Source organism: Aulostomus chinensis, chromosome 11 (assembly GCF_037954235.1).
Source record: "Aulostomus chinensis isolate RoL2024-O1b breed Wild chromosome 11, RoL_Achi_v1.0, whole genome shotgun sequence".
In the NCBI taxonomy this organism is placed as follows: domain Eukaryota; kingdom Metazoa; phylum Chordata; class Actinopteri; order Syngnathiformes; family Aulostomidae; genus Aulostomus; species Aulostomus chinensis.
Window position 1 is genome coordinate 8,972,365 of NC_141330.1, and position 22,708 is coordinate 8,995,072.

At 43.1% G+C, this 22,708-nt stretch overlaps 1 protein-coding gene and 1 long non-coding RNA gene across 5 annotated transcripts in view; one reads left to right on the forward strand and one right to left on the reverse strand.

Moving 5' to 3' along the window:
* Nucleotides 1-22,708, reverse strand: part of atp1a3b (ATPase Na+/K+ transporting subunit alpha 3b) — a 39,787-nt gene that overhangs the window by 10,882 nt on the left and 6,197 nt on the right. For 2 of the 3 annotated variants that reach the window (XM_086218163.1, XM_086218162.1), the window contains exons 1-2: nt 10,716-10,927; nt 10,474-10,565 (exon numbers count right to left, since the gene is read on the reverse strand). The exons of the other annotated variant lie outside the window; for it this stretch is intronic. In XM_086218163.1, coding sequence (XP_086074289.1) covers nt 10,474-10,479 — 6 coding nt within the window. In that variant the 5' untranslated portion in view covers nt 10,480-10,565; nt 10,716-10,927. Of the gene's footprint in view, nt 1-10,473; nt 10,566-10,715; nt 10,928-22,708 lie in introns of those variants that run through there. 3 annotated transcript variants of the gene reach the window in all.
* The window catches only part of LOC147253127 (uncharacterized), a 32,789-nt gene continuing 12,477 nt past the window's right edge, over nt 2,397-22,708 (forward strand). Inside the window, exons 1-2 of one of the 2 annotated variants that reach the window (XR_015118527.1) lie at nt 2,397-2,501; nt 10,185-10,275. This is a non-coding gene — a long non-coding RNA (uncharacterized LOC147253127). Of the gene's footprint in view, nt 2,502-9,856; nt 9,938-10,184; nt 10,276-22,708 lie in introns of those variants that run through there. The other variant, XR_015118526.1, reaches the window with a different exon arrangement.

Sequence of the window (22,708 nt, forward strand, 5' to 3'; positions counted from 1 at the left end):
GAACAGCTGGACCCCTGGGCCACATCAATGTAAAGGTCCCACATCAAAGGTCAGAGGTGACATGGAAGGCCAAGAATCCCTCCCAGGTTGTCCCAGTGGACGAGCCCGAGTCATCAAGGAAGCTGCTGTTTAATCAGATATGCATTGATGACCTGAAGCAGAGGTTTACAAGCATGAGAGAGTCCAGCTGATGTGGAAGCCATGTCCTCTATCCTGGATTACTCCTTAATATTGATGAAATTATCAATTGATGATCAATGAAAATCCTCGATTTTCTTCCTTCTTAATGTATGTGGATCACTCAATCAAGAGGATGAGTTTTAAGGAGAAGAGCGCCTTCTATCAGTATAAGCAGGTAGTGACATTTTCAGGATAGACAGATACTTGTACTGCTTTGTTTGCCATGATTATGGAACTACAAATAAGCAGAATGAGTTTTGAACAGCAGAGCTGTAAGACCTCATGTTGCAAAATGTTTGATCACTTATTTCATAACCAGTATCCTAACTCATTTAACAAAGGCACGACTATGGAAATATCAACTGGGATTCCAAGTCCTCTACACATGTTGGCTGACAAACACACACCCAGACCACACACACACACACACACACACACACACACCTGAAACAGGACAAAAGCCGGCAAACAAATATCAACTTGCCACTACATTTCCCACTGGTGCTGCTGTGTGAGACTCTTGTGAGATCACGTTTATACAAATTGAACTGCACGTGGTTGTAAAGACCAGACTTTCTGGTTTGTCTTTGAAAGAGTCCTCATGAAACTACATGTGGACTCTCACTCTTCACGCTGGAGCGTGGGCTGCTCAACAACCACTACTGACTTCAATACAAACAACAAAACTATTTGTTTAAGCATGTCAAAGGGCGGGAGCTTTTTAAACCGATTTCAAATATACACACATACATGCACACACACACACACACACACATAAAGACAAACAGTTCTGCAACAAAAGAGCAGGTGAGCAAATCTCCTACTGCAACAAGACCAGACAGGCCCGCGGAGGCAGAGACCGATGCAGTGGAAAAGTACTGCTGCTCTTTCCCTCGGAGAGAGTGTATGTATGTATGTATGTATGTGTGTGTGTACATGTGTCTGGCTTTGTATTTATGGCTGTGATTGAGAAAGATGTGTGGAGTGGTGTGGGCACATGCGTAACACGTTACTCATTTGAAATTAAACAAAGAGTTTCAATTTAGAGATGGAAAGTTTAGCATTTATCTTCTGATCAGGCCCAAAGTAGACATGAAAGCCTCACAGATGACTCATAATCTACTGTAGCATGCTTTGGCGGTATGATGTCACTCAAAAGGAGCCATTATCATGAGTCATGGGTCATGAGGTGCTGGCTCACCCTGATTTAGATTAAATAAATTCAAAAGAAAGCAAATGGGGATGCACCAATCGTGAAATTGCGGGTCGATTCGATGCGATGCCAATACCTGTGGGGTCTTTTAGTGTTTGTATATTTGTATTTATATTTGTTTTTTTTGTTTATCTTTTACTACTCCATTGTGCCACAAAATTTAAAAAAAAAAATTAAATCCCTAAAGGCAATACGCTAATTTTGTTTGTCTAAAGAAACCGCAAGTGTGCTCCCTAAATCAAATCTGACGTGAGATAAGTGACGCAATCATTCCATGCTGTAGGTGTGTTGTCCTGTTGCACCACTGACATGTGACATTACAACAGAGACAATGAAACAGTGAGTGCAGACAGGAATAAAAAAGGAAAAGTCGGCTGACAGAAGGGCAATTTTGTGGCTTGTTTTTTTCTTGTACCCTGACTAATAAATAAAGTGACTTTAACTCCATCTTTCTTTTTAATTCTATTATTTATTAAAAATGTGCAGCTGAACGGTTATTGATTTTGTTTGAACATTCTACATTTTTTCCATCATAAGGCCCAGGCTGAGCTCACACCTGCTCACCTAAGCACCGGAAGTAGATGTTCTAGATATGGAGTGGTCTCTCTCTCTGTTCTCAGACAATAGCGGCAGGTAGAGAAGCAGCTGAACAAAACAGAATATAAAGAAAAGTAGCGACACGGAGAGATGGCTGTGAAAGAGGTGGATGACGGAGGGGATGAGGCACAGAGAAAGGGAGACGTCAGTGGGAGGTGAGAAGCAGGGACAGAGATTGAGCGAGAACAAGCAGGTGGGGTGACGGAGGTGGCAGTGCGGGTGGGGGTGGGTGTCACCCTTCTCTCATGCTTCTAATTAGATATTGACAATCAGTCATTGTCTGACCTACAGTGACCCCACTCTAATAGATTGCACAACCCCACTTGTGGTGCGTGTGTGTCTGTGTGTGTGTGTAAAACTTTAAGTGTGTTATCTCACGTGCTAATAAATCATATTCTCACTCCAGGTGTCTGTGGGAGTGGCTTCTACCTTTACGATATGAATGAGTAGACATCGTTATAAGTCAGAGTGACAAGGAAGCTCACTCACATTCCTCGTGCCTGTGTCTACAGTAAGTTGAGTAGTCCACTTTGTCTCTCCATTTGTGTGTGCTTGCCGCTCAATCATTCCTGACAGGGGCAACAGCCCACCAAGATTCTCCTTTCCACCCACCGTACACACCCACACTCCAAAAGCACTTCATTTATCTAAATTCTAGCCTAAAGAAGAACTTAATACATGACATAATCCCTTAACAAATATATCTCAGTAAGATAAAAAGGCTTGTTGTAACGACAATGTTCTCTATTTTCAAGAACTACTCATAAAGACAAATTGGCTTATTTAACTATTTTTTTCCTGTTAGAGGCAAAAACCCTGTGAATTTTTGCAATAAAGAATAAGTGGACTAATATGTCCGTGGAATCAACATGTTTTGTCCTTAACATTTCTTGAAACATTTATACCTATAATCAAGCCCCTTTATTTGTTACTGGGGTGCTACTTGTTTGGGGATTTTGTCCCATAATACAGCATAATGAAATAATTTGCTAGAAATTAGACAAATATAGTCGGCAAGATTTGACTTTTTGTAGTGTGCTGTGATGCTGCACGTCTTTATTTAAATGCTATGAGAATTTTTTTTTAAGAAAAAAAAAACAAAACAGTCCGTTCTTGGCAAGACCACTTTTTGCAGTGCAGCTACCTGATCTTCTTAATTTCACTTAATGTGGTTTTGCTACTGTGCAAAAACATGAAACTTTAATCTCGGAGTCTGTCTGTAGCCAGTCATCCTTTGGACTGTTATCAAATCTGTCTCTGTTGCTTCCATCTTTATTGTTTAATAGTTCCTCAGAGAGGGTTTCTGGCTATATTCTGTGCATGTATCATTTGACAGACTAAAAACATCAAAGTGTGCGCATCAAAGCGTGCGTGTGTGTGTGTGTGTGTGTGCGTGTGCGTCCTACACAGCTCTGGGTAATGTAATGAGCCCCCTGTCTTCTAAGGAAGAAAACAGAAACGCACGGCTGGAATTACAGACACTTGCTCTTACAGGCTCACCCAGAAACAGATGCATCTCTGGACCATGAAGCCTCAGATGTTTTCTCTGATTATACAGTTTAATCACTCACGTCCATATTATTATAATATACTTGAAATATGACTAAATCAAAGAGGCCAGTGCTGCCGGAGTCTGGATGTTTATTTGACTCGATCATTCGAAAAGCCTGCGCTGGCCGTGTGAACAACTCTGATGTTTGGAGGGCGAGTAACCATGGTGACAGCCACAGCCACTGGCATGGTGTCGAAGCTCAGACGGGGGCTGGCAAGATCCCCTGATGTGATCCGGGACAGCTAATAATTAATGCATCTGTAACCGGAACCTGCTGAATAACACCGACAAGCGATTGATAAAGGACTTAGAGAGTGTTTGTGTGTGAGCAGAGGTGAGTCATTGTGCTGGCTATAGTCCGTATGTGCAGCGTCTACACGCATTGCGGCAGAGAGAGTGAGAGAGATGTGGAGTGCATGAAAGAGAAAGGGACCTAGCGACTGTGAAGTAATATGATAAGAAAAGGACAAGACATAACTTAGAGCTGCAGTCCTGAGAAAGAAAAGGGCTTGTCAAAATCCTTTTTTCAAATGCGGCGTGTCAGTTAAATGTGTATTCTCTAACTTGAATGAGCACTCTGCGTGTTTTACACAATGCAGTTTCACTCCCAGACATCTGGGCTTGAAATCAAGGGAAAATGTGGTGAATCATCAAGATCGCGATATAGCCAGTTGGTATTAGGAGTGGCTCCCATGAGAAGTGTTATATCAAGCACGTTAAGGGCTACAGGTCAGGGCATGCCCTCTGGTAGTAGGTTTGAATGGCACTAGGGTGTGTGTGTGTGTATGTGTGTGTGTGTGTGTGTGTGTGTATCTCATCACTTCCTTAATAAAAACCCACATCAGGATTCATATAAAAAGGAAGAACATGCAATCCACAGCTTCAAGAGCAAGAGAGCGCTGTCAGGGTCTTCTCTCTCTGTTCAAGCAGAAGTTAAAAGAGGAAGTGGTTTGTGCATGGAAGAATTACTGCTTCACATTTTGTACTCATTTTGTACCACAGTATTCGTCATGTATTAGCAGTCTACATCTACCCTCGGTACAGAGCAGCCACATCAAAAGGTCATGTAAACTCCTCGGCTGCTTTTCACAACAACAAGCTGATGCAGATTTTAAGGTGGGACTCAATGTGAGGAATAAAATACACTTTCTGAGCATATGGGAAGTATTTACCAAACCTGTTTGACTTTGAATCAAAGCCAGCATGAAGTAACTGCATAAATAGAAATATTTATCTATATAGGTAACATCATGTGGATATTGGGTCTGATCGAGGGCTTCTCGAATACAGCAGCAATTCTAATCATAACTACTCTGATGAATATTTAGATGACTTTTATTTATGATTATTTATAGACTTCAGAAGTACCATGAGTGCTTTTGATTGTCTGATTCATCTTGTGGAATCCCAGAGTGATAATACTGTCACAATACTTTGCTCATGATAATGATACAATCACGATACTTGATGACAGTAGTATCGCGATACTTACACCCATGATGATCACAGTATCATGATATTTATGCCCACAATGAGAATACTATCATGACACAGGGATTCTATGATAATTCATATAGTGCAAAACAGTTAACCCACAATACCTTATAGCTGTGTCAACTAAAAATAGTAAATAACCCCATAAGGAGGGAATCATGTATTTGTTCCCTGCACTCTTGATTGGACAGCTGAGATGATGCAATGTACAAAATGTACCAACATCCAAGCCTAGTTTATCCTGTCAAAATTATCGAAGAGAAATCCGTTTTTAACATCTGAATAATTAATCTGAGCAATGGATGTTGAACTTATCAGGTGACATGCTCTACTGCGTGTATAGGTGTCACTGCATGCATGCATCCATACGTATTTGTGTATGACCTTGCAAGGTCATTGGGCCATCTGCTGTTGCTTGCAGCGTGATGGCAGGGCTCAGTAAGACGCAGTAGGGGGCTGAAACCAGGGGCCAAGGGACATGGCTGTTGGGATTAGCTCCATGATTACTACACTGGATTAGCCCACTCTGCCTCTCTATATATATCTTTGTATCGCTCTTCTTCTTTCTCTGCTCTTCTGTGCAGCTTCACGTTCCATTAGGGTCTGATTCCACAAACTTTTGTCAACAGGGCAAGTGAACAGAGTGAAATAGTTGCTGTGTGGTCATTATTTGAACAGATGATTAGGATTTGAAGGCCTTGCAAAAGATACTTGTTTCACTTATCTGCATCAGCCTTGAGAAGGCTTCTTATCTTTCCATTCAACAAAGTGAACAAAAGAGAGAGAGGGAGAGTCCACATATCAGATTTGAAGAAGAAAGCTATAGCCTGAAACATGATTGCAACTGTCCCGGGAGACATTCTCTTACTACCATGAGAGCATTCAATTAATTGCATTCCGTGGGGTAGTACACATAAGAATATAAAAGTAAAAAAAAGAGAGAATTGCTTAACCTCATATCAGGAAAGAAACAAAGAGAAACATGCTTTCTTTAGCTCTTAGATAATCTGTGATGAGCTCTATCCAATACCTAAAATAAACACAACCTAAAAAATGCCAACCTGAAAACCAGTTGTGACCACTACCCCCCAACCATCTGTCTGTGCCTTCATCATCTGCTCATCTCACAGACATCTGATGTGTCACTATCATTCTATACTATGCCCCCTCCAACCGACCATACAGTCTGCTCAAGATTAGCATTGTAAATCTGGGTTTGCTGAAGCTTGTAGTGAACATGGCGTCTTGCCATCGTCTGAGAGAGGGCACCTCAGGATCCCTCAGCGTGCAGCTGGTCACACAGACCGCATCCTTCAACAGCTGCGGGCAGCCATCAAATGTATAAAACAACTCTCCAGGCCTGAAAAAAGAAGCCTATGAGGAGGTGGTTTAGACCGCCAGCGTCTCTAATGGCCAGCAGCAGGTGCTCTTCAAAAAATGTGATTGTATAGAAATGAATCAGAAAATGACAGTGACTGATAGTAGATTTTTGAGGCAGATACTGATACTGATATTAAGGAGTACAAAAATTTGGATATTGATATATCATCTGTAATGTATTTTTAGTATTTTTTGTGCGATGATCTCTCAAATGTGTTAAAGTGTCCCTTATTGGATAAAATATATGCAGATATTGATATATCTGTCGTAGGCCAATATTGACCAATGGTGTTGGCCACACTGGTACGTAAGTCAAGCTCTTAAAAATAATTAAACTTCAGTTAATATTTTCCAGATTAGTTTGGTTTTTCTAGTTTCAAATCTTCTGCAATACAACGTGATGTTCATTTTGTGAAGTGACTGATAAATCACTGCCACCAATCTGAGTCGGATCCATCCCTCACTCCTTTCCAGCTCCACCATTTTGTCCAAATATGGTCACATCTGGATGCAAAAGATCAAGACAGCGTTGGCAAAATGGTGAACCTCAATCCACAAAGTCCGAGTGAGGTCAAGATGCTGTTGTGCATTCATTTTGTACAGTGTACGCAGCAAACTGAACTAAATTCCCATAAACATATTAGATTTTCACGGATCAATTTGTAATCTGTTCTGTTCAGTGCATCTGACTGAACATTAATGACAGTCATCAGGAATATAGTTTCTGTGTAGCTGCGTTGGGAGTGTTGTGACTTCATTGTGGTATCAAAATACAAATACAGCCAGGCGTCATTAAAAGCCTTTGTTCATTGTGATTGCCTACGATTACACTTGGTGCTTTATTATATTCAACAGTGCAATACACACTCACATTTAAAGTCACACTTCACATACACACGTCTCCGGGACAACGGTGTGAATTAGACATGTCGTTGTAGTCAGGCAACCTAACTCTTGTGAATCGTTACGGGAGACCACGTTAACAATGTTGGAAAACTTAGCCATATCAATCACTGCATCTACTGTAATCCTGTTCTAAAGTAATGCAGGAAGGAGACAGCGGTGACCTTTACGTTTTATTAGCATTACACAAGCTGTTACAGAGCTCACAGCTATGCCTTTGCCCTGCTAGCATGGAGGCTAACTGCAAGGTTGGTTTATTTATTTATTTATTTGCTGAGGCACTGGAGAAATCTGGACTGTGTCCTTCAGCAGTACTCTCACAAAGGACAATGTCCTGATTACACTGGAAATTTATTGATCAGAGATCCTCAAGAGGCTTTATAGGGACAATGAGGGAGCATTTCAAAGGGTTACCAGAGTGACCTTAATTAACCCTAGGCCACAGACCCAGAGAGATCATGTAGAGGAACAGATCCTTCATGTATGAACATGAGGAGGCCGGTTATGGTTCAGTGCAGCATTCAGCATGAAGCAGCAGGTGCAGTGGTGAGCGATGTGCAGCACTCTGCACCAAACGGAGGGCTGAACCTCTGCAGAGGCCACACATCCAACATCCAGCTCCTGGACTATGTTCTTCTAACTCCTTCAACTGCCACCCTGCTCTCAACCCCTCCACCATCCCCTCATCATCAGCCATTATGACCTTCACAGTTTCCTAACCGGCCCATCTACACCACACATCTCCAGCCACCACACCCTACAATCACCGTCCGAGGAGATCATCCACTCCCCCCATCCATCCTCTCACTATCCCATCTGTCTCCTGTCTCCCTGATATCCAATCCCACAATGCATTGCGGGAGGAAACAGGAGACTTGGTAATGTGAGCCTCAGGTTATTATCCTGTAACAGGATATACAGCCAGGCAGCCTTTGCCCCACCATATGCCTCCTCCCCCTATTCAAATCCCCCCCTACACCTGTCGATCAGTCACTACTTGTTTGCCCTTCCTGTCTCTCTGCCCCTCTTCCTCTCTCAGCAGCAGCACCCTCCCCCATCCATGTCATGTATCTGACGGTGAAAGGCAACAGCAGACAGCCGTGCGCATCCCTTCATCTCACTCTCAGCATCAGCCCCTGCAACATCATTGTGCAGCTGTGCTTGAAACCACCTTTTCTTTAAAGGCGTTCTGCCAGATTCAACCTCTCTGAGAGCCTCTGTGCCTCCTTCTTGTATTTCATGACATATGTCTAAGCTTTGCTTTCTCGCATGCCTGCTGTCTCTTTACCGGGTCCTTTCTGCGTGGCTCCTCGAACCAGCCTATCACAGCTCGTTGCAGGGAATTTCCACACAAGAGGCCCCGCCTCTGGTTTGACGCAGAAGGCACGTCGCAAGCGATGCCCCCTGCGGCCTTGGGAAAGGACAGCTGGCAGTGCCATTGCAGTGTGAAATCCGTGGCGCAAAGACAGAACTCAGGGACGAGAAGGAAGAAGTGATGATGGTCGACGACATGAGCTAATCAGAGAGACGGTGCGCTCATTCAGCCATCTTTGCGTCTGTCCGCCCGTGAAGGCGATCCCAGGGTCACCTCACACCGCACCGGCTAAAGGCAGGGAGACACCCTTCACGGGTCGCCAGTCGCTCTCATTCTCATTTTTAATGTCTGTCTCTTAGGAGGATCTTTTACCGTGACATCGTTTCCCTCACGATCCAACTTCCACACAGTAGCAGCAAAACATGCGTAAGCACTTTTTGCACTCCCATCCGTTTTGACGCAGTGCCCACAAATGCTAAGAGCTGACTAACGTCTAAACGACTCGCCTGCCACTGACCACGGGCTCGTCTCCCTCCCAGCCCTACATACTGAACGCTGCAGGGATGCTGCAGGGGCCACTGCGCTGACACCGCTGATGCAGCGGCTGGTGTCTCTCAGCACCGCATGGTCAGCTGCATGCCACTGCATCAGCGGACAGAGATTAGATATTACAACTCCATCCGCAGGACGATGATGGAGCAGAAATTGCGCAATAGCGCATACTCGCGACTGCACCTTGAGAGGCTGTTCTCTGACAGCGCTGTTTTCCTCTCGTCAGCCTTCACTGATTCATTTGCATGGATAGAGGATTTCTCCACATAACCGGAAACAGATCTGATGCCTTCACTGGTTTACGGATGCGCACTAAAACTGAAGTCATACTGACAAACTTAACCAGCACGTCGTCGTGCGCATCAGTGGAAACATCGCGTCTTGAACCTGGAATGTGTGTAAATGTGTTCACTGCTGGTGATTACCGAGTCTCTATGTCACAAATTAAAGGGGAATAAGCTGGTGAGGCGCTTATACCCGGTAACCGCATTATGACGCATGGGTCATCGAGGCTGCCGAGGACGAGACTTTTCCGTGGATGGCGAGGGCACAGCGGGCACAGCCATCTTCCACCTCCCTTTGTGGCACCAGAACGAAGAGAGGGCACAGTAACCCCTCGCAGTAGGGGGGGGGGGGGGGGGGGGGGGCAGCGAGGGCATGACGGAGGTCACTCATCGCTGACACGTTCCTTTAGTATGACGATGCGCTACGGTAACCCAACATGAGAACAGACTGTGTTTTCGTACCAAAGGTTAGTAAATATAAGTGAAAAGATGTTTCCAACCCTTACACCCCCCTTCCCTCTCCCACTTGCAATAAACCGATTAGGCCTACTCTGGCTGGCAAGGTTATAGCCGGAACAAGGCCGGTCAGACACCTAAAATACCAATGACTCACTCTTAACCTTCTATACTTTAGTGACTTGAGCATCAGTTTTATTTCACCTCTCAACTCGACTCATCTGAGCGAATGACAAGAGCTAATATTCTCCTTTTCAGGCTAAAGTCGTAACCGCTGGCCGATTCCCCTACAGCTGCGATGGACGGCGGCTACTGGCTACATCACTTTGTCGCAGTCAATGAGACCAGGGTAAAACACAGTTCTGCATCAATGTCACTCACACTCACGGGATTTCCGTGGAAGGGGGGGGGGGGTTAAAAAAAATGACATCACTGTTCAGTTCGAGGTTTTTCCTCGTCGGGAGTGAGATATAAGACTACCCGCCACTTCTCAGACCACTTCAGGTACAACGCAGTTAAAAAGAAAAGTTGGAATCGTCAGTCTTACCCCCATGTTTGCGCAGTCACTCTTCTCCTCTCAGGTGATGCACGGCTTGAGAGGTGTCAGCCCCTCGGTTGAATTGCAGCAAAATGACTTGCCTTGAAAATAAAAAAAAAAGATGATATGCTGTTTTTTTTCTGTCTCGTGGCTGCTTAAATGAGAATGAGCAGGAAAACGTCACGGAAGTTATCTAAAGGTCTGCTAAAACAGGCTAGTTTTCTTGGGCTTAAATAAACCGTCTCTCAAACCTTGAAGAGGGTTTGGCTACAATCTTTCCCCCGGTGAGACGCCTTTCAAAAGAAATGTTGCGGTCTCAAGCGGAGCATCACGCGGGGATGCGCTTCCTTCCTTTGCTCTCTGATACTTGTGGTGAAAGACCGGCGAAACTAACCAGCCGTACAACTACCTTTTTCAGGACTTAGTCTTCCTCCGCGCCTGAGCCTGTGGCTACCGCAGTACTCCGCTCCTTTAGCCGCACCACTCCGCCAGCGGAAGAAGCACCGCCTCAAGCGAATAGGTAAAGCGAAGAGGCGATCAGACCCGCCTCCCGCTTGCAAAACTAGCCAATCTTTATTTGGAGCGTCTCATCAGTGACAGGTCAGCTGACCAATTAGCTTTAAGTTGCTCTTCAAGCGGGCCAATTGGAGGCGAATTCTGCCCCTCCCGCTTTACTGCAGAAATCCGAGGCTTGCAGCCAGCAGCATCGCGAGTCTCTAGGCTGAAATTTTGTTTAAATGGACGCATAAGGTTAGATTCTAGTTGTCGTGATTGTGTTTGTTCTTCATGTAATGTGTCCATGTAACATAGACTAGTGGATTTGTGTGCATTAGTGCATGTAATAAGCTCCCTTGGATGTCTCATCGGTCGTGTTGGTCCTCATGAGCATGTTGTGCAGCTCTATATGTCAGTGGTTCGGCCTGGGCGCAGCGGACACATGAGACAGCAATACAATTAAAGTGTGTCAGTGTGAAAAAGTACGTACGGGAGGGAAATGCAGATAAGAAGAATAAAGCGTGATCTGACATTCACATCAGTTTTCAAAGTGTCCCTGCACATACAGGAGCATGGCGGGCTGCAGAGAGCAACCTGCACCCAGCAGGTGTCCATTTCTGACAATGCAGAGTCAGCTAATTCAGAGGCAAATTCTGACATGGGTGCACAACAATAAATAACTGGGTTATTTCCAAACTAACTATTTTCTAAATGGCAAGTGTGCAGCAATGCAGCTGCAGCTCCTCCCGTTTTTTTTTAAGAGAACAGTTGTAAAAATATTTTCCTTTCACTCATGGCATGTTGGATTGATAGTTCCTGTAATTTACTATACATGCTGAGACAACTCAACTGGTCTAACCAAACAAACTGCATTCTAAAAAAACACCAGACAGCAAAAGAGGAATGGAAATGCCAGAAATGAAGAAGAGGGGGTGTATGCTAAGGGCAAGGGCAGTTTGGTTAGAGAGAACAAAACACGAGAGGAGAAATGGGTAGATGGACAGATTGTGTATTTTTATGTAACACTGCCTATGAGAGTCTGCACCAGAAAGCGTGAAAAAGGAACAGACAGGGCGTGCAAGAGGAAGCTGGCCCATATGCAGCAATGAGTTGCTGTTGCAGGCCTTTAGTCACGTTTTGTGCTTTTCACTGAAGGGGCGATGCAGCAGTATGAGAACACATGCAGAGTTGCATAGTTACACACATGCATGCATGCACAGCAGAGCCTGATTTGCAAGGGAAAGCTGAGTGCGAGTCACGCCTGTTGTCCCTGGAGCAGATTGTTGCCACGTCTCACTGCCCTCCTTGCTCTGAGCCCAGACGATGACCACGCAGCAGCATGAGACCCCCAAGCAGCAGAAGAGGGTTAGCTCACGGTCAGCTGCCTTCCAACATGCAATGCTGGAGATGTATTTTACTGACGATGATTAGCAGCGACAATTTAATGTTGCGGTGACGGTATTTGTTTATGCAGGTATCTGTTTATGGAGATTACAGAATTTCAAAGAAACTGCTGTCATTTATTTTCTGTTTGACCCTCTCTGGATCCAGTTTACACTAATATATGATTGACAAGCAAATCCATGTTAATTCAGATACACCTGCAGGGACGTGCTATGTTGACACTGCACAAGTAGCATATTAAAAACAACACAAATATGTATGTGTCACTGGATTTGCCTCGTCTTTTCAACACAACACCTTTGCATTAAAAATAATGGCTGCAGGTACATTGCACAGTTGAATATACATCAGAAAATACCTTGTTCTTCTACAATCAAATTAGTTTGGATGTATAAAAATGAAACACAATGCTGACAAGCTTTACTAAATTCATTGCAAGGTTCTTACAAGTTGCGAATGTTTATAAATTAATTGGTTGAAGAAAATAATGGAAACGCTTGCTGAAGCTCATAATATTTTTGGGTTTTTTCAGAACTTTTGATACAACATGATGGTTAATTTTAATTTTGTAGTTCCACCGAGTTTGATTAGCTATACTTAATTTTAGGGATATGACATTGCATTGTCAATTTTGGTTGTTATTTTCTGCTATTTAATTAGCTTCATGTAATTCCTGCCCTATAGGTGTGGCAAGACCCCCATATAGGCAGCATGTGAGGATTAACAACCACAATGCTGCCATAACTCAACCTTTGTCACTGTAGTGCTGCTAATAAAGTTATTTTCAATCTCCCATGAACAAAAATGGCTGCCACTGGTATCCTTTCTTAACCTCTGTCATACCTTCTCCCTCCATCCGGCCCACCCACTCCATTCCACCGCACACTTCCCCGCTTTGCAGCACAGGAGAGGAGGGGAGGGAAATATCCCCCAATTCTTGGTCTCCACAGCAACAGCAGTCAGATGACCTTGTCTCAGACTTGTTCTGCTGAGTCAGAAATTGAGGGATGGGTGAGGGGGATGCGGGGAGCAAAGGATAAGAGAGAGAAAGACAGAAAAGTAGAGACGACTCAGAGAGAACCCTGGTACTTCATGTTATTTTTACTTGGACTCTGTTATGAGCACTGCTGTGTCATACAGCAGGAAGCTGACTTCTTGTCCTGGCGAACAACCTCACATATGACCACGAGGGCTGGAGGGCAATGTGCATGTGTCATATTATGCGTGTATTTTTTTGAGAGCCTGACATTACGTATGAGTCAGGGCTGCAGATGAATTTTGAATGTCACAAGGATTTAGTGTCATAGATCACATGTGAGGGGTTTAGGAGTGTGAGCTAGACTCATAGTGAATGACTGTGTTAATACGTCTATAAATATATGCATTGCATTGCCAAATGTAAACGGACAGCTGGATACTACAGCCAAAATGTCGCTGTTGTTTTAAGACTTGCCTGAATTAGAATTGAGGATTGCAGCCAAAAAAAAGAAAAAAAAGAGAACAGGACCAAAACCACATTAATCATGTAAACAATTGTGTCTACATTGATCAAATAGAGTATATACAGAGCCAATTAGTTTGCACGTGTGTATGTGTGTGTGGATTTGTGCATGTATGTGTGTTTGTGCATGTGTGTGTGGTGAAGGTGATCCTAGCTAATCCGGTTTTATAAATCTCTGACATAATCTGTGCTCCACTCAGTGTCCAGAACAGGGAGAAGGGAGGAAAAGAGGACGGAGAGAAAAGAAGGGAGTAGAGGAGAGAGGATAGCGACAGGAGCAAATAAGAGTGAGAAGTGAGGCTGATATCACGGGGGATTGATGATGGAGAGGCAGATGGGGTTAAGGAGGATGACAGAATGGAGGCGTGAGAGGGGACGGAAGGGGATGAAGAGGACAAGAAATAAGTATGACAGAGATGAAGGAGGAAAGAGGTGGGTGGGTTGGTGGTGGTGGAAAATTCCTCTGGGATTTAGTGTGGGAAGACTGACATGGGACTGTCAATGAACATTTACTTATAGAGGAATAGAAAAGAGAAACAAAGGCGAGAGAGAAAGAGGGGGATGACGGTCTGGAATCAGAAATTTGATAAGGACTGCAATACAACAGAATAAAAGCAAGTGTGTCAATATGACAGTGCCTAGATGGTCTGAAATCAAAAACAATGACGGGATTTGGTTTGTGGCCGGGGTCATTTAATTCTACGTCATCACACCATACCAGTGCGTGGAGAGTTGTTAAAGGCAATATCACACCACTATGATATTGATAGAAGTGTATCCGTTGAATTCTATTGTAAGAGATTTGAACCACAATTGTTCCATATAGCCATGATACAGTCCTGTACCCCTTTAAACATTCTGTAATAGTGCCACAAGTGACTGGGCTAGCACTTCTAACATGAATGCTTGATGTGCTATATCCAGTGACAGGCTACACTGCTCCCATGGTTGTGGGGCAAGATTTGAGCAAGTGAGGTAACATATTGTTGTGGGCGGAAAGCATTCAAACTTTGCTTTTTTTGAGGATTTCAAGAGGTTATAACCAGTTTTGGAGTACACTCCGATGTAACTGTGTGTGCCCCTGGGAGTTTACATTCCCTAGTTTGGGTCATTCACCTCGGTCACAGCTCACATTTATGTTGTCATAGCAGGAAAAGAACAGGTGTTGCCAGAGTGAGTGTGAGGCTGAGCAATCTGGGATTTCCAGACGCGATGATACCACATACATGCGCCCCCTCCACCTCCAGGGTTAACACGTGACATGAGCAGCTCTTGCAGGTACTCTGTGATGCCCACCAACTAGAGGTCTTGCACTTCCTACAGTAACAACTTGAGGGTTGCATAACATCCACCACAGGGATGTTTGTGATCACGATATTTAGTGACAGGTTTGGACTGAGGTACCCCCTGTTCCCTCTGGCCGAAAATCATTGCCTCTTTACTGGCATCCAGGGTTATACATGTCAGGATATTCTCCCCCCCTCCTCATGTGGGCAGGGAGGATGAGCGTCCCCTCTCTCTGTGCCCCATGCATTCAGGAGGTCCAACTGTCTGTTCGTCTGTCATTGCAGTCAGACTCAGGGGTTATGTCTGCACAGTGGCCCTCTCATTGGATTTGTGATGCTATCTGAATATCTTATGATGCTGCCATGCTCCAGTCCTCCATAGCACTATTCATGGATGTGTCAGTTTAGGACATTTGCTGAGCTGCTGCCGGTCCTAAACCTGTGAGCAGTCACATCTAAGGGACATGACGGTTTGATTAGTGTCCCACAGAGTATATACAAAATATAATTGTAGTTACCCTCATAGCAGAGGTGGGTGGTTGTTCAGTGCTGCCCCTCAATCAGGCATGAGTGCAAATATCTTCCTCAGGCCCCTTGTGTGAATGCTCAACCAAAAATCCACTTGCAGCCTCCGCACAAAGAACCGGAGTTACATGTGTACTATTACATGAAGATGAAAAGCCAACATGCAGACATGCCTGCAGCCAAAGCTTACAACAGTTGCTGCTGGAGACTTTGAGTGAAATCAACCGAGCCATCAGAGCAACAGGCAGTTCACCCTGATACATTATTCATTGCCGCGGGAGATTCTGTGTGGTTAACTACAGCCTCATGTAACCTCACGCGCGATACTACCACCAATAACAAAAACAATAATAAATATGATTTTTTTTTTTTAATGGAGGAATTGGAATGAGATCAAAACTGAAAACACGTGGATCAGTACGTCCCAATTTAAAATTACTTCCAGTCCTCTCTTCTTCCATCTGTTGTTAAACTGTACATCTGGTTCCCAAGCATTTCTCCTCCTCCCTCTGTCCCCGCTGACCCCTCCTCTCTCTCTGGTAGTCCTCTCAGCACCACCCCCACTGCAGCAAAACCCAGCTCCACTCTACCTTTACCACTGTGTTTTCTATTTTTTACTCCTCCACTCACATCTTTGCTTCAAAATACCCTGGAAAGAAAAAATCTCTCCTAATAGCAAATGATTGCTTTTAATGTGAGGTTTTGGTGTGTGAAATCCATCCTTGAACCATTGACGTCATTGTTGGTTACTAATGTATTCCTCCCAAAAGGCCATCAGGTCCTAATATCTTTTAGTCCAATCATTGGTTTCAGCCTTTTCTTTTTTTTTATAAACCAAAGTAATGACTGAAAGACTTACGAGCAAAACTAAAGAGCGTTTAATGAAGTCTCTCAGTCCTCAAGGCCATTAGAAAGCAAACACTATAGCCACTTGCTTTTTACTTGTTTTTCTGGAACTGCCTTATTATGTTTTATACTCTCATTCTGCTTTTGAAGTGCTCTTAAACCCCCATTAAGACTTAATGAATGCTAAAGGCACTCTTACCTTGTAATCAGATGGGTTCTTACAAGTCGTGTGTTAGTTTTACTATAACTGAAATACCTCATTTTTCCATTTGTTTAGTGATATTAAGTGATGATATCGGAAATTCTCAGCTTCTCATTCAGGGAATGCTAATAAATCCTTGAGATAATTTTGGACAAGAAAAACGTAATTGTATGTTGAAGGTTTTCTTTCATCATTTCAATTCATTCATCACGTATTATTTCCCGAGTATTAACTTATATAATTTTATACATTCAGTGATATATTTGCATGTTCATTATAATATATGTTGTTAGTGAGCTTACAAAGACACTTAAAGTGTTTGAAGTGAAATATTATGTACACCTGGACGTCCCCATGCAAGGTTAATGAAAGGGAGACTGCACCAAGTTTCAACCGACAATGTTTTTTTCTCTTTGTCACTATGTAATAATATAATATCATTCTAGCAACCAACAAAGGGATGTTTGATAAACATGGCAACTTTTGTAAGTTGCTGATGTTCCTCTCCAGGGCCAGATAAGAAGATGGACTCTTTTTTTCCCCTCTGTTTGTGCAGCTGAGACACATAGAGACCTGCTGGCTGCTAGTTAGCTTTGCGCATCTTGGTGGTGGATGGGCAAGTTTACATCCATCTAACCTGCTCAGCTTCTATAACCTGTAGTTCCTTCTGTATACATTCAGCTTCAAATAGATTCAGGAATCTTGGTTGTCCGGATGTAATTCTTCTCATATTAGTTGAAGCAGTCACATCACTGCATTTAGTCAGGAAAGTAGTTACAGCCTTGCATGTGTTGGTTATTGCAATATTTTGCCATTTTAAATGACTTCATAGGGAATCTTATACCCATCTAACCTGTTATAATAATGCAGGTGTAGATCATTTTGGAGAACAGTGCAATCTATCGTTTTTGACAGAAGTATGCTAACCTATCCATCCGCTGCCATTCATTCCAGTCTCAGTTACCAGAGGCACACTAAGAGGAGAGAATGGCATCATCTGTGGTACTGGGTAGGATGAATAATAAGTGTATTTCCCCAAAAGCTGGTGTTTTTATTTCATATGGCAGTTCTTTTTGCAATAAAAGTAAAATACTGGTTCTTTAAGTGACCGAAATTAAAAACTTTACCGGTCAAAACAGTGGGATGCTGCAATAAAATCCTCAGGTTGCAATGTCCTATAGACCTTTTTCTATATACAAAACAACAGAGTTAACCTTGCTATGACAGGTCAAAATGGCTACTGTGAAAAAGGGCTTATTCTTGGAAGTACTTACTAAAGCAGTCATTTGTGTTTAATACTCAACTGTCTGCTTGCTTTATAAATGAGGTTACTAGGATGAGGGGAAATGGCTTTTGAGTACCTCTGTGTTACTGTTCAGCAGATTAGCACGATGATTTTACCAAAGAGAAGGACGGATGATGATGGACTTTATAAAATGTACTAAGTGGTGCACTAACACCTCCTCTTGTGCTGTCTTTAAATCCTCTCCCTGTCCCAGACAGCACATTTGGCTTTGTTTACTTCAGCGTGGTGGCCATTTTGCTGACTGTCTATCTGCCCGAGCTGCTTTGAAGCTGTTTGTTTTGTGCTTTTCAGGTCTGCTGAGCTTGTAGTGTGTCACGCTCACTTATCGTAAAGGAAAATGTTTGCCTGGTTCAGATGGTACTGGCTGTCGGTAATCATGGGTCAAGTGTTTTCTTTTTTTCTCCAGAGGCTGTGTGTGTTGGTGAATTTGCAGTCAAGCATATTCTGTCACTATGATAAGTGACCTGTCACATAGAGTGTAACAAGCAGCCCCAACCTGATTTTATAGACAGGGTAGTCTGTGTATGAGAGTGTGTCTGATATTTTGTCAGCATCTTGTGTTAGCTGTGTGTGTGTGTGTGTGTGTGTGTGGCATGTACAGTAAAGCAGCCTCAGGAGTGATGGGAATGATGACTAGATCGTAGCAGAGCTGGACTTGGGCCATGTGCTCAGCAGGGGACACCGGCCCTTTAATACCTGTCAGCCAATCACGCAGCGGATGCTGGGACTAGGCCGTCCTTGGAAATGACCTTGCAGGGGGGCCTTTGGATGGAGAGAATGAAAGAGGAAGTAGAAGGGGTGGATAAAGGAGAGGAAAACGGAATACATGCAGCGTGGATGGAGGTGAGGTGAAGCATGTAGACAAATAGATGTAAAAATGTACTCCTGCTACAAAGATCATTTACTCCACCATGAAACAGACAGATGTAATAAATAAATGCAGACAGATAGAAGACAGATGAATGAGAGATAGATAGTTGAGGACACTAAGAGGATTTAAAGTTCAGCTGCGTAGTCGTGCCTCGCTCCACCTCTCTGGCTGCCACTGTGACCGTCATGGACGTCATCCTGTCCAGATTAAATTGACTGTGTGCCACACTCTAACGTTGCATAAGAATTTCTCTGAAATGGATCAAAGAGAGGTATAAGAAAAGGTCCAAGATTTAGAGTTGGTGGTGCTCTAATTGCAGCTGCATTTCGACCAAGAAGTCTCGTATGATCTCAAACCTTATTTTCAGTTAAAATTGGCTCACAAATCTCACTGACTTTTTTTTTTTTTTTTAGAAAAGAACCATAATTAAGAAAAATCAATAAGCTTTTCTCAGATTTTTCCTTTCGTCTAGGACTTAATATTCAACATAAAGAGTTTGAACACAAATCAGACAAAAGTTATGCTTTTATCCCTCATGGGTGAATGAGGCAGCAGAGAATTCTACAGTCATCAACCTTGTAAAATAAAATTACGTTAGATATTAATTTAGTAAATAATAAGAGTAGCGCCATATAAAATTACAAGAATCATGATTATAGAGTATTGAATGTTAATGTTTTTATTCGCTGAAAAAAAAGGATCTAGGTGGACTATGAAATGATGACAAATATAATCAACAGCTACATTTACACCGCAAAAATAATGTCTGGCCAAGCAGAAAGTGTTGAGTGTAAAGTGGCATCATTAAATTGTATCGTAAATATTTCAGTCCGGCTCCTAATGTGGTTTCACTGACACAGAACTAGGATACAACCAAACTAATGACATAACAGGCGGAGGCACAAGGAGCTGATTGGAACAGAACAGATTAACTAATCAAGCACAGGTGATCAGACAGCAAGGCAGGAAGTAAAGTACACAGATACACAAGCGGCAAGGGATTTCAAAATAAAACAGGAACAAATTTGAACAGAGTTCGAACCAACATACTGTGGAAAAGTGGAACGTAACTACAACATAACAAAACTGAGGAGTCCAAAACTGATAATTAGCCCAGATGGGATTGTAACAAATCCTGCCAATAGCCCAACAATGCATCCTCTTGCAGAATGCCAAATAAGATTCCCAGGTTTCCTCCATGTGTGGAGTCAGCAGCAGTGCAGTGGCCTCACCAGATGCTTTGACTTTGTGTTGCCCCAATTCTGTTCCAGATGATACACTGAGTGTGTGAATGTCTTTGCGCTCATAAAAGAGAGTGAGATAAAACAGGGACGTGAGTATTTCAATATCTGTCCTGTGTCTATCTGCATATATGTGCGTGCACCATGTGGAATAGTGGTGCTGCTACTGCTGTGGCCTGAGTCACTGTGATGGAGTGCTAACCTGGCGCTATGCTAAGTAGGCAACCTCAGCATTGTTGTCATTCTTACTGCACCCTGTCACTTTAGACCTCTCAACCCACATACCTCCCTGTCCCACGTACTTTTATTCTACTGTACCACACAAGTTGCACACGTGCACGCACGTACACACACACACAGTACAGATTTCACAAACATGTTCTATGTCCTCTAAGTGTGTGTCAGCTGTGTGTTTCTGTGTCCTTTGTCAAAGAGGCTCGTCTGCTGGACATGTATTTATACCCTTACTCTGAGCTCTGCTCTGACAGAAACAGGCTGCCGTGTGCTCGTTACTGTAACACTCTTGCAGACATTGTTCCCTCAGTGGGAGTGGGAGTGTGTGTGTAAGCAGCTGGGTAATTGGCTCTCCACCAGTCATTACTTTACTCTGTTTGTGTGGACTAACATGCACAGTCTCACACACACTGCAGTTTGAAAGTATACCTGTAAGATTAGTGTCACCAATGACATAATGTCCATACAGTGCTGATCACAGCTGAAACACTCCATCCAACACACACAGAGGGTGTTACTGAACACTGCTGTCATGGTCATCCAAGTCAAATGACCCTGGAGATTGAAGGAGGTCGCCCTGGCAACTACAAGTACTTCTCCTTCCATCCCCCTTTCATTTCAGTCCTCGTCACATGATTCATCTCTGTCTCTCACACGCACACGCACACGCACACGATGTACTAGATAGATAGATAGATAGATAGATAGATAGATAGATAGATAGATATTCTGTATGCAAACCAAATATTTCCACATATTTTTACTGTCTCTCAGACATGTAGTATGTTCTTGGGCAGATGATATTTTAACTGATTAAAGTTAAAATATCCCTTATTTGTATGGTGATTGTCTCCTTGCAATTCTTCTGAGTGCATTGGGAGAAATGCAGTTGCCTAAAAAATGAGTCTTAAACCTTCCAGCCTGATATTGGATGACCCTGTCATGACTCTCTCTCCTCTTGTTTTAGCTTTCTGCTTCAAGACATCAGACTTGATCCCTGCTTCCTAACAGCTGTGATGCACATCCCCACATCTATGTAGCATTATGTATAAATGTATATATGTTGTGTTATATAAGGAGAAGAATATGCCAAAGCATTTGAATTCAAACTGCATACCATCACCTTAGAGATTAAGATTTTATATTAGTCATTAAGTAGGCAGAAACAGCTTAAAATGCAACTTTGCACTTTTCCCCCTTGCGTGTCACCCCATCTTGTCCTCTGCAGCCCCCCCCACACACACACACACACAAATACTTGCCTCCTCCTCTTTTCTTCCATCTCCTCCTCCTTTCCCTCATCCTCCCCTGTGAGTGGACTCATACTGAGGCTAATTTTAGCTGTACCACGTCAGTTGCACTCAACTTTATCGCCCTAGATATTTACATCTTACATATGCATTTTCGTGTTGAAAATCTTGGGCCGATGTGGGCGTGTGTGTGCTGCATGGGTGAACCAATGTGATGAGGACTGAGATGAAAGGGGTCGGATGGGAGGCAGTAGCATGTCTGCAGGGTCATTTGACTGGGGTGACCCTAACGGCTGATTGGCTAATTCCCTGTCTTCTGATGCTATCCCATGATGCTTAGAGGAAGGATAGCTCCCAAGGTTATACATGCCAACATGAGGGGTCATGCAGTTTACACACACACACACACAGCACCCCAACCGTATCCTTGGTAAAGCCTGGGGGATTGTCTCATTTCCATCTAAACTGCTGCAGACATGTTAGAGCACTAAATCACAGGTCGTTCATGGAGTCAGAAGAGGAAGCGAGAGACAGACAGAGGACAACGGGGATTAACTCTCACACACGAGCTTGTTAGCAATCCTGCTGAAAACTACCACCAGTGTATCTGTTTGTTTTGTATTGAAACACTGTAAGGGTTAATCGATCGACAGAAAAATCATGTATCAAATAACTTAAATAAATGATTATCATTATCAAGCAAAAATGTACAGAGTTTGCTAACCCTAGGGTTGGATGTTTTTAACACATTGCTGCACACTAAATTTTAGTTTCATTTTCCCCCATTTTCTGACCATAAACAGGCTATTAATTCACTAGGGGATAAAAAGGGCAGAATTGACAGCTCTAAACAAAATATTATATTCTGCTTGGGTTTTTTTAATCACATTAAAGACACGTAAATGATGTGGTACAATCCTGATACTTCACACCTTACGTTTGAAATACTACGTTTGGAAAAAAAAAAGGAATCTCTTGAGTTTTTCTGTTTTTATTGCAGACTTGAGAACAGCATTGCTTAGTGGATGATAATTATTGTTGTGGGTTGATATTTCACATTCATTCAGGTTCCAGTTGTTCTAA